The 15974-nt window shown below is 38.0% G+C and overlaps 1 protein-coding gene across 1 annotated transcript in view; it reads left to right on the plus strand.

Annotated features, from left to right (window-relative positions):
• Positions 1 to 936: 936 nt before the first annotated feature.
• The window catches only part of diaph3 (diaphanous-related formin 3), a 363248-nt gene continuing 348210 nt past the window's right edge, over positions 937 to 15974 (plus strand). Inside the window, exons 1-2 of the mRNA XM_081358271.1 lie at positions 937 to 1227; positions 1343 to 1485. Coding sequence (XP_081214397.1) covers positions 1345 to 1485 — 141 coding nt within the window. The 5' untranslated portion in view covers positions 937 to 1227; positions 1343 to 1344. The remainder of the gene's footprint in view (positions 1228 to 1342; positions 1486 to 15974) is intronic.

Raw genomic sequence — 15974 nt, forward strand, 5'->3', positions numbered from 1 at the left:
AAAAACAAAAATAATGTTTTCGGAGATGAAGGCATAAATGTTATCTTTTGGTGTAAATTAATCACTTAAAGGGATAGTTCACCCAAAATTGAAGCCCCACTGACTTCCATTTAAAAAAATAAAATATATAAATACTGCAGAAGTCAATGGGGCCCATAAACTGTTTAGTCATCGACTGTGTTCAAAACATCTTCTTTTGCGTTCAGCAGAAAAAAGAAATTTGGAAAAACAAATGATAGAATTTGAAATGATCTTGGAATTTTTTTAATTTTTTGATTGATTTTTTTAAACCAAATGAATTTTAACAGTTAGAAATTCAAATCAAGTCTGAATCCTCTTACAATTTTGTAATTTAAATATATATATATATATATATATATATATATATATATATATATATATATATATATATATATATATATATATATATATATATAATACATATATTTTAAATATTTATCCAATATAATATTGGATCCAATCTATATCCAATTTTCTGTAAAACTGATAAATAAAACACATTTTTAATCCTAATTTTCTAATATATAATTATTATAATACATAGTATAAATATTATCTAGAAGTATAGAATATAGAAATTAAAATTATTGGGTAAAATGGTTTTGGTTACAACATTAGCTAGCCTACTGGTCAGTAAATTTAACAATAAGTAAATATTTTTCAAATTATATTTTAATAATTTGTTTTGTCTCTAGTACAGTAAGATATAATCATTTCACATCAGAAACAACATTTATGTTATAAATCAAATAAAAAGTTCTGGTTAGAGTAAAAAGTAAGAAAATATGCCTGTGTGAAGCCCGGATGTTGAGTGTGACCAAATGCGGAAGCTTACATCAGCGTGAATGTTCTTTCCTACGGAATCTTCTTGACTTGAACATCACGTGTTGCTCAATCCAACGCATTTCATTGGCTGATTCTGAGGCGGGAGTTTCAGATTGCTGGACTTTCGGGAATCGAGATACTCTTCTATGTATTTCAAACGAGCTGTAGTTTTTTACTAACTTGGACAACCTATACACATTTAAAAAAATTGGCTATTTGTCGCATCGGAGTGTATTTTAAACTCTTACGCAAACCCAGGGCTGTGAAACGGGGTGTTAGTGAGATGTAAAGAACTGGCAATTGGATTACCGTCGTTAGCCGCCTTATTAGAAAACAACTACTGTCAACGCGTCTCGTGCCTGTTCTCTCGCGAACTTCAAGGTAATCCGAGCTCGCGCTTGTCTCTTTCAACGATCAACCTTGGGAATATCATGAGCCCTTAGTTTTGCATTAAACCCGGGATATTTGTAGAAATAGTTTTTATATCTTCACCTAGATATGGATAACTACCGCCGTCCACGATTTGAAAGTTCGATTCAAGGGAGGGAGAATAAAATACATCGAAAGAAAGGATTTGGAGTCGTAGTGTCATCCCAGGGCAATTCAAGTGGAGATGACGGAGAGAAGAAGCCTAAATTCGTAAGTTACACCTTTTAAAACTATCACTATCATTAAACGTTTTTTCTGTGCTCAAATCTGGTTATTATTTTAGTAAATCATCATATGTCCCCACCCTGTTCATACACTGCTGCTGAATGGAGTAATTTGTTCTTGTAACTTCGTGGGACAAAACAGTCTACACAACATTTTGTGTCTAGGAATTAGGCTACTTTAAATGAATCTGTTTACGTTCAGAGGCATTAATCTGTATTTTGTCCTGCTTTAATTTTCTCACAATTTGTATGTTGCCTGTCTCTATACATTGGCCAACACTGTCAGGTAAAAAAAAAAGTCAAATAATTATCATGAATTTTGACAAATTTAACATTGAATGAATGAGCTCATTATGATTTTCTGCAAAGAAAAAAAACATATATCACGCATGTATTAAATGAGGAAACATATCTAGGCCTAATCATAAGAATTAAGTTTTTATAGTACTTCGTTGATAAATGTACAAAATGTAGAGAGACAGCTTTTCTTTTTTTTCTTTTTTTAAATGAACATCAACTTTCCGTCAAGGCCTGATGGTAATGTTTCTTAAAAAGAAACCACCAGTTCAGACCATAACAAAATACATTTAATAGATTCAAGTATGTAGGTAACTGAACATAATAAAAACAGAATATCCACACACACACACACACACACACACACACACACACACACACACACACACACACACACACACACACACACACACACACACACACACACACACACACACGTGGGGACTCTCCATAGGCGTAATGGTTTTTATACTGTACACACTGTATATTCTGTCCCCTTACACTAACCCTACCCCTAAACCTACCCATCACAGAAAACTTTCTGCATTTTTACATTTCCAAAAAAACTAATTCTGTATGATTTATAAGCTTGTTTACCCATGGGGACCTCAATTTAGGTCCCCACTGTAACACGAGTCCCCATGAGTCTGTGTGCATTCAGGTTGAAGTCCCCACCGGGATAGAAAAACAGGTACACACACACACACACACACACACACACACACACACACACACACACACACACACACACACACACACACACACACACACACACACACACGTCTGGTTTACTATCTTTGTGGGGACTCTCCATAGACGTAATGGTTTTTATACTGTACACACTGTATATTCTATCTCCTTACACTAACCCTACCCCTAAACCTACCCATCACACAAAACTTTCTGCATTTTTACATTTCCCATAAAACTCATTCTGTATGATTTATAAGCTTGTTTACCCATGGGGACCCCACTGTGACACGAGTCCCCATGAGTCTGTGTGCATTCAGGTTGAAGTCCCCTGAAAGGATAGAAAAACATGAACACACACGCACGCACACAGGTTTGATGTGCACTATATGAAGTCAAGTTAGTCTGTATCTGTTCTGTCATTGCACTTTGTTTCTTCAGCAATCAAATATGTCTTATTGTATGCAAATTGAATGATGCTTCTTCAAATTGACTGCATGATGACTGATGACTTTAGATGGATTTAAGCAACAGCTAAATTTTTTTGTTATTGTATTTTAACAGACAGTAGAGAGACAAATGGATAAAAACACACCCACACACACTGAACCTCTTGTTCAATGCCATTAACTTAGTTGTTGACTGCCAGTGCTAAATCAAAGGATAAAATTAGCTCAGGGATAAGACAGAATAATCCAGTCTTGGTTTAGTGCTGCTGGTGTAGGAACAGTACTTTTTTCCGAAAGCCCACCCAACATGATGAGTGAGACATCGTGCCTGTAAATATCATATATTTAAATATATTTACAGCGTTCTGTAAATATCACCATGTTGTTTAGGTGTTATTCTATAGTCTTTGTTTAGGTCAGGGGTTTTCAAACTTTTTAATGCCAAGAACAAGAACCCCCAAATACCTTCGTAAAATATCAAGGCTACTATAATAGATATTTCAATTTTTTTTGGTGAAAAAATCACCTTATGCTCATCTAGGCTACTTTTTTTTTTTTTTTTTTTGGATCAAAAACACCATAATAAGTAATATTGTGAAATATTATTAAAATTCATAATGACTTTTCTATTTTAATGTATAATTTATTCCTGTGATGTCAAAGCTGAATTTTAAGCATAATATAGCCTAGTGTTACATGATCCTTCAAAATCATTCTAATATGCTAATTTGGTGCTCATATTGTTATCAATATTGAAAATGGTTGTACTGCTTAGTATTTTTAATGAGCAGAAATATCAAAAGAACAGCATTTATTTGAAATTACTTTACATTTCTTTACCCTCAATTTTGATCAGTTTAATGTGTCCATGTTAAAATACAATTATAAATGTCTTTAGAAAAATCTTACCTCAAACTTTGGTATACTTTTAGTACAGAGACAACATATTTGTTGTATTCTTTGTTGGGATATGTTGTAGATTGCCAGTTGTTATGGCTAAATGCAGTAATTCTTGTTTGCACATTCTTGCAGTCACATTTTTCTTGGCTGTTCAACGGAGAAGAGGTCTTCTCTGTTGAAGAATGTACAAAACACGGGGACTTTATTTTAGTTGCTTTCCACATAAACTGCTCATCTGTTTGAAAATAGGGGCTTTGTTTTATTCTAAACGCATGTGTGGTTGGCTATTTGTCTAAAGGGCTTTTCACACTTGAAATAATCGTTAACCCTGAGTCATTCTAAACCCTGGATAAACTGAATCCTGGGTTATCTTGCTTCACTTTTCACACTGCTCATAATTTACCTGTGGTTAACAATTAATCCTGAGTATTCATAAGCTGAAGTTTCACATTGTACATTCCTAAACCCTGGGTTAATGTTCTTATTTGCATATTTGCGGGGTCAGTGCCATTGATTGAATTGGTTGAACGCAGTACGCGACCTTTTTACATAAACGCTCTAGTATTGCACATCCTCGTATTGCTGACTGTACTGTCGAGTTTATACTGAATGGATACTTCAGATTATAAAGGTAAGAATGATACGGTCTCTTCACTCAAATTGTTGCGTTTTCTGTCAGCATTTGTCATTTTTCCTATCAAACACTGAATTTACTGTTTATATACAATGTACAGTGTTTCCGTGACTGTACAAAGCACGCAAATATGTATGCGATTGGTTGTCTGTTGCTAAGCGTCTAGTTTTAACATTCTAACACTGCATCATTTCTCACTGGACAAGTTTGGCACCGCAATGCAGGGTTAACACTTCTAAAGCGGTGATAACCCTCAGGAGCAGGGTTTCATAACCCGGGGTAAAAAGCAGTGCTAACCCCACTTCTAAATTACAAGTGTGAAATGCTCCTTTCCCAGGGGTTAAAGTGATGTTAAGAACTACGATAACCTGGGGTTAAGCGCAGTGTGAAAAGCCCTTAACAGTCCTGAGATGTTTCCATCAACACACTCTTGCTGAGTCAGAGAGTGCAAAGCGTTTCATCAGAAGGAGGTCTATTGTCAGACTCTGTGGAATGCTATGACTGTTCGAGGCCATTCTGTAGTTTTTCCTCCATTGTGTGTTTTTTTATTTTTATTTTTTATAGCTGAACTTGTAATGAACAGTTCAGACTGCAGGTGGTCCACAAGCTGACTTTTAACTCCAGCAGTGGATTGTCTTGAAACTCAGTTGGTCTTTGACTGGTCACAGGCTGTGCTCGATCTGCTCTTGTCATCTCTCCATGTCTCCTATGTTCCCGGAAGAGACTGTGTTGTCCTTCTCCTGTGGTTTCTGACCCTTTTAATGTAATTAGTGGGATTTAGTCTGCTGAAAGTTTTAGTGACCATTGACTGCATGCATGTGAAGAATGGAAATTTGACGGCAACAGTCAGAATATACTTCACAAACCTTTATTATCATGCATAGCTTGGACTTCAAGTCCTTCAAGACTTTTTTGTAAGAAGTTCATAATTACTTCACTGTGAAGAGCATCTTTTTGAGTACTGCTCAAAAACTTCTCAAATAGTGTAGAGTGGACACTTTTAATTCAATATTAGGGGTTTTGCCAAAGTTTATGTAACATCATGAGGTGGGTTTATTGTAATTTTTACCCTGTGTAGCACTGAATGAAATAACATGCGTATATCCACTATCCAGAGACCATTATTTATGCCTGGTTTTGTAATGGAAAGGGATAATGTATTGTTTATCAATAGTATTATTGTTTATCAATCTGAACTAGCTTGAATGAAATTTAAGACTTAATTACAATCTTTTTACTTGTTTAAAAGAAATCCGTCCACAGGGGGCATTTTAATTTCTATTTCATTCTCACAAAATCACCATTCCTTTATCTTCTCAACAGTTATTTGGCAGTTATTATGTGTTTGGAAAAGAGCTGTCCTTATTTTTTACATTTTATATTTTTCTTTTTTGGATAAAATACTGTGTAAAGTCAAGTATCTGTATTAACCAGTAGGTGTCACAATAACACCACAAAAAAAATCATTGAGGCAGGTATCATTTGCAAGAACATTTGAACATGTTTTCATAACCAGTTTGTTTTTGTGCCAGCGTTTAAGATAAGCTGCATGTACCTGATAAAGAAAAAAGATGAGAGGAAGAAAGGAAGTGGAGGTTATACTTTTAAATCCAGCTTTTTTTGTATACACTTCCCAGTTTCTCCTGTTTCAGTATTTATTTTCTTACCTAATTTTTTGTAACATTACATTTTAAATTGAAGTAGTCAGATTAATGGTTTAGAATCTCTCTTTTCTCAAGACTGACAAATGGTTAACCTTCCCGATCCCATTATGGCAGAATGTATAAAGGAAGGAAGACGATATGGAGGTGTTAAACATCAGTTTGCCTTTGCAGACCCCTAGATGTTATTAATATAGAAGGTGAATAGGCCAACTTAGGAAGAGGCTAGTTAACTTTGCTTGCTAAGTAGAATAGAGACCTGCATCTTCAGTAATGTTCTTATTTGTCTCTTTTGTGTTAAACTTGAACTAGCCTACATCATAAAGTGTGTCACAGTCTTCAGAGTTGCTCTGTAATGTTCCTTAAACCAGAATAAATTGTCTTTTTGACAGCTCAGCTGTCCTAGAGAGTGACAAATGAGACATTGTATGGTAATTGTGCCATGTGTAAGTGCATGGCAAGCTCAAAATCTCAAATGTTACTGAAAATATTTTTTTTAATGCAGCTTATGCAAGTTGCTTTAGTTGAGTCATAGACCTTTCAATTCAACAGTAGGTGCAGTTGCCAGAGCAGGTGTTCAAATGTGTTGGGTGACATTCTGGGCATTGTCCTGGGCTAAACGTTCAGCTCCCCCATCTGTCTCCAGTAAGGGAGGGAGACAGAGCAAGAGACCATGCGAGTGGGAGAGAAAAATATTTTGGCACACCCATAAAGCTGCATCAACAAGGGAAAATATCATGCTGAGGGTCAACCAAATGGCTCTCATTAGCTGCAATTATGATACCAGATTGATTTCTCTGTTGTGGACTTTCAAGAATGCACTCAAGGATATTTGAGTGTGAAAAGATGGAATATATTCCCAAACAACCCCAAATAAATTCAGCTTTTATAGTTGCCGTTATACATCCAGAGCCAAAGCTACTAGGTGGATTTTACAGGGAGCTTTCATTCTCATGCTGTTCTGACAGACCACCGACATCTCTCTTCCTCCCTTCATTTGGATTGGAGGAGTTTGAGCAGCTTAACGTGAAATGTTCCCACAGTGATGGGTAGACAGTACCGCTGTGGTACTGCAAGACTTGTTGATTGAGATTTACTGGTATTCCTGTCTGAATGTCACAGGATGACTTCGACATCCACACATACAGTAAGTGTCTCTAAAATTAGTAATGTAGGGAAAGGAACAAGGATAAAAGTCAGAGTATGAGGTTGTATGGCAAGGGGTCGAAATGGAGGCTGCTCCTGCTTCATTGAAAGGCCAAATGGCAGCATTGGACTTACTGAATAGAATGATGTGAAGAAGCAATTACAGAAGCTGCCAGTGATGCACTTCTTTTATCACAACATGTTCTGCTGCCTTAATGGTGCAGTTAACTTTTGACTGACCTAAATTAAAAAGAATCTGACTTTTCAAATGCAGGAAACAACAATGCCAGGAAAAGTAGCTGCATCTATCAAGGCCAGAGTAATTATATCCAATTTTACTCATCCTTTTTTATTCTATTGTCTTTGATTAAAATTTTGGGTGGGTATTTGTAATTTGTAATGAAAGGTAATTTTCTTATTCAGCTTCTGTCACTCAGGTTTCAAATATACTACACCCAGAGCTAAGTAAGTGGCGATAGCTTGTTCCCCTTGGTAGCTGCACTTATTACCTGGTGCGATGAAAAGCTCACTGGAAAGTAAGCTGTCGTCAAGGCCAGCAGGACGTTGTCTCTCCCAACTGCCTGAAATGTGGGATGTATGATTTTTCTTGCATTCTCTACAAAAGACTGTTTGATAAGTGTTTTAGCAGTTTGTTCTATTACACAGTGACTTACAAGGTACAGCATGAGTCAAACAGGATCTTTGACCATGTTTTTTTGAGGCATTTCAAGATTTTCACAAGGAGATTTTGATTAATTCTACACTGTAAAAAATGTATACGCAAATTTACAGTGAAATACTGGCAGCTGCACTGAAATAATTTGACTAAGCTATGTCATGATGATCATCATGACAGGTTGAAGGATTCTGACACATATGGGCTGTTAGCCCGAGAAAAATCTCAATTGATTATCAGGACGTCAGTCAACTCCCAGTTTAGGCACAAACTGACCCACTGAGGTCACTGAGTTTTTAGGCTCCAGTTGTCGTCAGATGATCATCTCACCTCCCCTCGTGCCAGTTGTTCACTTCAGATCCTGGACAAAAGAGTATCAGAAACACACTCACAGAAACCCAGCCTCTTCAAGGTTGGTTTTGGGCATGCTCTAGATCTGACCAGGAAACTTTCCCAAAACATACTAATAAAAAGGTCCAGATAATATTTGGCATTATTCTCAAGTGACTGAAGATGAAAAGTATAAATGCTTCAACTAAGAATTATTACATAGACGTTTCATTTGCCGTTTGATATTTCTCATTTGCAACAGAAATGGCACCCCTTATCAGTTGGGCAACGTGATTGTGGCACCAGTGCGACATATAGCAATATTGAGTCTTGTAATAGTGGAAACATTTGTCACTGTATTATTTAAAGTGAAATTATGTAAACCAACTTTTTTGTTAGCACAATCTCTGGGTAGTGGGTACAAATGTGCGAAATAAGGAATGACCTTAAAATGCACAAAAAGTCAAAAGAAAAATAAATCTTGTAACAGTAGAAGCCATCTAAATCAGTGACAGTGACCTAAAGTCAAAACGTTCTTGCATGTTTTTGCATCTCTCCGCAAACATTGAAAAAAAACTTGAAAAAAATTTCAGTAATGAATGTTGGTGATGTGGACTTTGCACACTTAGCACCATGCTTGTTTTGCTGTGTAGACTAAAAGGCAATGTTTTGGAATGAATATTAGGAAAATAGGGAAGGTTATTGAATTTACATCAGTGCGAAAATAAGGACCCTAATTTGAAAGAATACCACTGATCACAATAAGCAAGAAGCAGACTATTGATAGTACATGTTAAATGTTTTCTTACCCTGTAGGAAAGTAAGTCCATTAATATTGGAAGGCAAAAACGGCCCCTGTAGATCTAGACAGTGATATTCTGTAGGGGTGACAGTGCTCCGTGTCTGAGAACACTCTAAGCCACTGCAGTAGGAGTGTCTGTATTGAACAGAGAGAGAGAGAGCATAGACTCTAGCAGCTACCGCATGAGCGTTCATGACTGGCATGATGAACCACTTTCTCTGACACACACACACTGTGAAAGATTGTTTTTTTGTATCCATGGCAACAATGCTCCATAGAAGCAGAACCAGAGTGGTGCAGTTGAACCTGAACCTGCTGAGATATTTGTGGTGATGGTAATGATGGGACACTGCTGGCGCTCCTGATGTTCTTTAGTGAGGCCTTCAATTTGGGCTAGTCGACAGTGCTCCTGTTATGAATGCACTGCCTGCCGAAATAACTGTTGCATGCGACTGCGAGATTATCACCCTGATGTCTCTGATGCTGTCTGAGGACTTGGTCTGAAGAAAGTGTGATGTGGTTTGGGGATGGTGTCTTTCTCCCTCGTTCCTAACCTCTTGGCCCTGTCTGTCACTCCCCTGATGCGCTGATTGCTATGCAGCTCTGTACTTGCCTTTGGCTCTTTATCCCGACCCCAGCTGTATCCGTGGAGACCAGCTGTCAGCCCAGTCAATTCCCCTCCTCTTCCTGACAGCCCGCATCGCCCTTCGGACGCAAACCTGGAGATTGGAGGAAAGCCAGAGATCTACACCCAGACTGAGGCAGAGATGGATACAAATGAAGACAGATGGATAAGCAGACATGCACATGCAAGAGGGATGTGTCCTGGCGGAGGTGATATGTTACCCAAACAGAACAGACGTAAACTCGCTTTGGCTAAGTCACCTTATTTCTGCTGAATTTGATATTTCTGTTGCGCCTGACAGAGTAAAGTTTATACTTTTTATAGGATCTTTAGAAGAGACCTTCAATCTTCTTGAATTTCAGAAGTCAACCACTGCTGTGTAGCTACAGTTGTAGATCAAGTCAAGTCATCTTTATTTACATAGCAGTTTTTACAATACAGATGGTGACTAAGGCGGAAAAAAAGCAACAGTGGCAAGGAGCCAAAACTCCCATCAGGTGACAGAATGGAGAAAAAAACCTTGGGAGAAACCAGGCTCAATCGGGGGGCCAGTTCTCCTCTGGCCAACGAACGAACAGTGTATGATTATGATTCAGGTAGGGCTGCACGATATTGGGAAAAAATGACATTGTGATATTTTCTCATCGATCATAAGTTCAGTATGGCGTACCACAAGGCTCAGTACTAGGACCGTTGCTTTTCACTCTGTACATGCTACCCTTGGGAGATATCATTAGGAAGCATGGAATTAGTTTTTACTGTTATGCTGATGATACTCAGCTCTATATTTCTTCACGCACAGACGAAACTTACCAATTCACAAAATTAACGGAATGCATAGGTGATATAAAAAATTGGATGATTAATAATTTCCTACTACTTACTACTTAAAAAAAAGAGAATATAATTATTGGACAAAAAACTTCCTCACGTAATAATCTAGAATACTGTCTAACACTTGATGGCTGCTCTGTCAAGTCTTCGTCTACGGTTAGGAACCTGGGTGTGCTCTTTGATACCAATCTTTCATTTGAAAGTCACGTGTCTAGTATCTGTAAAACTGCATTTTTCCATCTTAAAAAAGGGACCTGCGCCTGGACGTGACGACAGCGCAGTCCTGAAATGTCAACTAGGCTCTTCCCTGTGAAGGCCTCCCTCCCCTCCCTTTACCTATCTACATATAATGCTTTGTCGGGATAATTCGCGTGGATATGTGGAAGCGATAAAAATTCTGTATTATTAATTTTAAGGCCAGACAAGTTGTATGTTGAGGGTTTATTTGTAGAGAAGGACTACACGCCTGCGCACATATTCAAATGCTCACACCTATATACTGAACTCGTAATACGCATGTGCACGCCATCGACGTTCTCACTGGTTTGCGCAGAAAGAACTTAAGAGTTTTCTGTTAAAACGGTGTCGTGTTAGCGGCCTCTAAGTTAATAACTAATGATCGTTGCGACGGAAGTGAATCAATCAAACTAACTTTAGCTGGACAATAACTTTATTCTAGAGCTGCTATAAAGTCAAAACACTTACTTTAATTTCCTATTATCAATGTAAAGCTGCGTTGGAACAATCTACATTGTTAAAAGCGCTATATAAATGAATATGACTTTTATTTTTCTGCGATATATAGCCTATTGCGATATGAAAACAATTTCACCAGATTAAAGTGAATCGGTTCAAAAGGAGTCATTAGTTCGCGAATCGGACGTGTCATTAGTGGACGTATAGCCTACGGCACGCGTTGTGTGATTATCCCGGCAGTTTAGGACATCGCAAGATTTGTGTCAACACAGAAAACATTTCAGCACTGGATAGGTTTTTTCGTTTATTGAAATTGTGGTTTATGTCAGCTGAATGTGCGGAACGCTTTTTAGAGAAGATAAGGCAATGAATTTTTTAGCACAATTCACACCCCGTGGTAATTCAGGAGAAAATATCTCTGAATGCTCCACGTGAAACTTCGGTCTTCCGACCTTTTACCATCGCGTCAATTGATTTTTATTAATATGCCCAAGGGAGAGAGAGCAAGACAGCGCTCGTGTTGTTTGAAGACGGTGAGAGTGAGAGTGTGCGTGTGCGGCCGGGGCTCTCTCTCTCTCTGCTCGTTCTTATATGCGCCCTGTCAAGCGCAGCAGTCATTCTATTCTACATCACTCACCAATCAAATAAGGGTTTGGCGGCCGCCAAAAAAAATTCAATACAGGAAAACCCCTGCATAACCGACTGTGTTTGAGGATATTCACCGAGACGGGCATTCTGACTTGAATTCTTGTGTCTGTTCAAGCTCAGAAATAAGAGAAAGAGCACTGAACTTTGTGTCTGCCTGGCTCTGTGTGCGCACACTTGTTGCGCTTGAAGTTTAAACTGACAGGACTTAAAAACACATGAAAATAATAAACTTTCACTCTATGATGGTTAAACTTTGCAATTAATCTGGGAATCACAAGCGTTACGGGCCAGGGAGCAGCTGGCCCGTACGGATCATGAATCACAGATCAACTACGATACCTATTCATGACATCGCACATCCTGCGATGTGACTATCGTGGATGCGCACATCGCAATATCGATGCTAAAACGATACATCGTGCAGCCCTAGATTCAGGCAGCATTATAGGGCAGAAGTCAGATTGGATTGGAACATTCTGAATATTATCCAGTTCCATCTGTTTGGAGTCATCACGCCTGGACTGAGACGGGTTTATTGAGGATTAATGCCGATGGCTGTCGTGTCGATGAGGCCTTCACAGGGGAGAGTCTAGTTGACACAATCTCTACTGTCACGTCAGGGATGCGTTGTGGTCGTGTCTAGGCGCAGGTCCACCATCTGATCTAGATATGGCCCGGATTACAGTAAACCTCTAAATAAACAAAAGGACTTACATTAGAGTAGATGCCATTCTTCTTATGATGTATTTTATTCTTTATAGATCTATTTTATTGCATTTTATTTTATTTATTTTTCCATCTAACAGCACAGTTTAGTCCATTTGTTCCAATGTTGTTAATATAACAATTGAAGCGTTGAAGTTCCTTGAAGTTTAGTAAGATGTTTTGCCCACCAAAATTCCAACATAAAGGCTCAAACCATGCAAGAGTGAATGAAACGGTCTCTCTCATACAAATGAGAGATGCGTTTCTCTCATACGTTTCATGAATCCCTATGTGCTGAACTGTGGCATGTATGCGTATCATAGTGTGAGGCAGTTGCCGATATCCAACCCTACCTCAAACATTGATATTTGATTTTGTTACTAGAACATCTAGTCATTCAACCATGACAAAAAATTGTTTAACTTACTTTTATGATAACCTTTACTCTCTTATCGAGCATACTTTTTCTGCTTATTTCTGCAAGGAAAAATCATATTTGGACTTTAACCAGGGTGATGCAGTTTTTCAGAAGCTGAATAAAATCACATGGAAACACACTGGATGCCACACGTTGGGATGTTCTTCAAATAGGGGAAATTATGACTGCTTGAAATGTCCATGAGAAATGAAACTTCAGAATATCTGTTGAATTAATTTATTTTTTCCCCCCTTAATCCTGCTAGACAACATAGCTCTTGTCACAGTGTCTCTCAGCAAACCACATCCCTTTCCTCCTTATATTACAGCACATCAGCACTCATCTTAAATATCTGCTTCAGTCCATCACGTGCACATGCGACATGTATTCCTGTCACTCCACTCCTGCAATGTGTCGAGACCAGGGTAGTGATCTGACAGATGTCGATGGCAACTGCACTGAGCCCGATTGCCACATTGCCTCTCTGGTCTTGACGTCCAAGGTTAAGACAATCACCGGCAGGTGGGTGTGATTGAGCCTAATGGACTGCAATTGACATGATTAGCGTCTCTCACCTCTGCCGAGGTGCTACTGGATTGATTTTAATAGCCTCTCCTGGCAAAGTGTCGATAGAGAAATCTGTTTGGCATTCATGCATGTTCCGTTAAAGCTTCAGCTTGACCTTCATGCTGATAGACCCTCTGCCACATTCACTTATTACTCCTTCCCTCTTTTCTTTGACATCCAGATTTTTTTTTGTGTGATTTGGCCCTTGTACTACAGTTCTCCTCTGCTTGCTGAAGGTAGAGTACAAAATGGTGATTGATTACAAAGATGGTGAAAAGAGAGTTTGAGCATAAAATGGATAATGTTTGTGTTTAATAGATTTGAATAGATAAGTGGCTAAAATGTTTTAGGAGCATGTGTGTCTAAATAATAAAAAAAAAATGCTGAAAAAATATAAATTTTTACCCTCTGGATGAAATAATCAACTTTTAAGAGTTGGCTTTAAAGGTTTCATAATAATAATAATAATAATATTAATAATAATAATAAATAATAATAATTATTATTTACATTTATATAGCGCTTTACATATGGAAAAGGGGAATCTCCTCAACACCACCAGTTTTGTTTGATTTGTCAGGTTTTGAAAACAATATCCATAAAAAGTCAATTACAGACAAATCAGTTAACAATCAATGAATACCGCGCATTTATGCCATATGATGCTTACGATTTACTGTTGTAGATTTATGACAATATTGTAATAGGTTGTAGGTGGTGGTAAGAGGGCATATTTTATCTCCCTCATCTTTTTGAATGAGCAGCTAGCAATAGTGTAGTATTGACATTTCAAAATATTAGACCCGGTGTATTTTGTTTATAATTAAAAGTCCTAAAATTGAATGCGCTCCTACACATCTTCAATGTGCTGTTTGTTCAGATCTCACCTATGTCAGTTTTATCCACTCCAATCTACTATGTTTTTTTAATTCTCCTCATTTCATTCTAGCTGAGTCTAGCTGAAAGGAGATGGGGGTTTCCTAGCAACTATTACTAGGTGAAACCCATCACCTTGATCTTTTTTTTGGGTAAATGTTTTTTTTTTCACAATGACCTTCCTACTCCATTACTGTGCTGTCTAAAAACAAACATGTTGATTTGAAGAAAATCAAGGCAATTGTTCTTCTGATCATTTTGGATTAGGGTTGTGCCGATGGACGATATCATCGTCCATCGTGATGGCTGACCGACATCACGATGGAGAGCCACCATCGTGATGCCACGCCCCCCCAAATTTGTACCGGCAAAAGTGCGTGTTCAGTGCTGTTCGCGAGTGTCACGAGTCACCACAGCAATCAACTAACCGCTTACGTTTCTGTGGTAAATTCAATTGTAACCTACAGCTCCTGCACTGGGATTCAAGCAGCTGCAGCTTGTTTAAGGTAATGGCGAAAATCATTTTAGAACAGCAGCGAAAATGTAAAAGTAGGCTATATATTATAAACTTTAATAAATCCTTTTATTGAAACGGGTGCTTTGCTGTGCAAAGAGACATTTAGAAACATTTCACCCGCTGACCGCTGGTACTTTCACTTTTGCCGCAGACACTTTATATATTATAAATGTGTCGTATTGTTGATAATCCGTGCAGATTTCAGTTGCGATTCTGTTTAAAGTTATTAATAACAAAACATGAATGAATGAGAAAGAAAAGAGCAGGATGTGCTTTATATTGAAAAGAAATATTAAAAGTGCGATAAGTCGGATGCTGTGTGCGCGCTCCGAGCACAACACGGACAAATGCTTTGTCTTCGGTTGCGCGCCTAAACTGCCAAATAAACACAGAAAATTGTCAAAATGCCAAGTCGAGTATTCCCGTAAACATAGTAGATGTAAGTAGCTACTATGTGCATTCTCTCTCTCTCTCTCTCTCCTCTCTCTCTCTCTCTCTCTCTCTCTCTCTCTCTCTCTCTTTGTGATGGTCAGCACTATTCCGTAGCATTAAGAGGACCCCCCCCCCCCCCGACGATATCATCGTCCATCGCGATGTTTTACTGTTAACATCGTCAACTGCCAATTTAGGGGACATCGCCCAACCCTATTTTGGATCTTATTTGACATAAATAACTAATGATTGTGCACACAATTGTAACTTTCTTTGGATGTTTTGTAGATGAGGGCATGTCACAGGATAAAAACACAGCTATCATTGACATTGACAGAGATGACCTTTCATCAAAAGCTAATATGATGGATGGTAGGGTTGTGCCGATAGACGATAGTATCGTGTATCGACGATAGACAGAGATATCGCCGATGGCAGATGCCTTTGACGATATCAATACGATAATTGGCTCGTTTTCCTATTAATGTATTAAATCATTATTATTATTATGAAGCTAGTATAGTTACAATTATATTTGCCTTGCCTAAATTCATAACGACATCACCACATAA

Source organism: Scardinius erythrophthalmus, assembly GCF_964197995.2.
Source record: "Scardinius erythrophthalmus genome assembly, chromosome: 25".
Lineage (NCBI taxonomy): Eukaryota > Metazoa > Chordata > Actinopteri > Cypriniformes > Leuciscidae > Scardinius > Scardinius erythrophthalmus.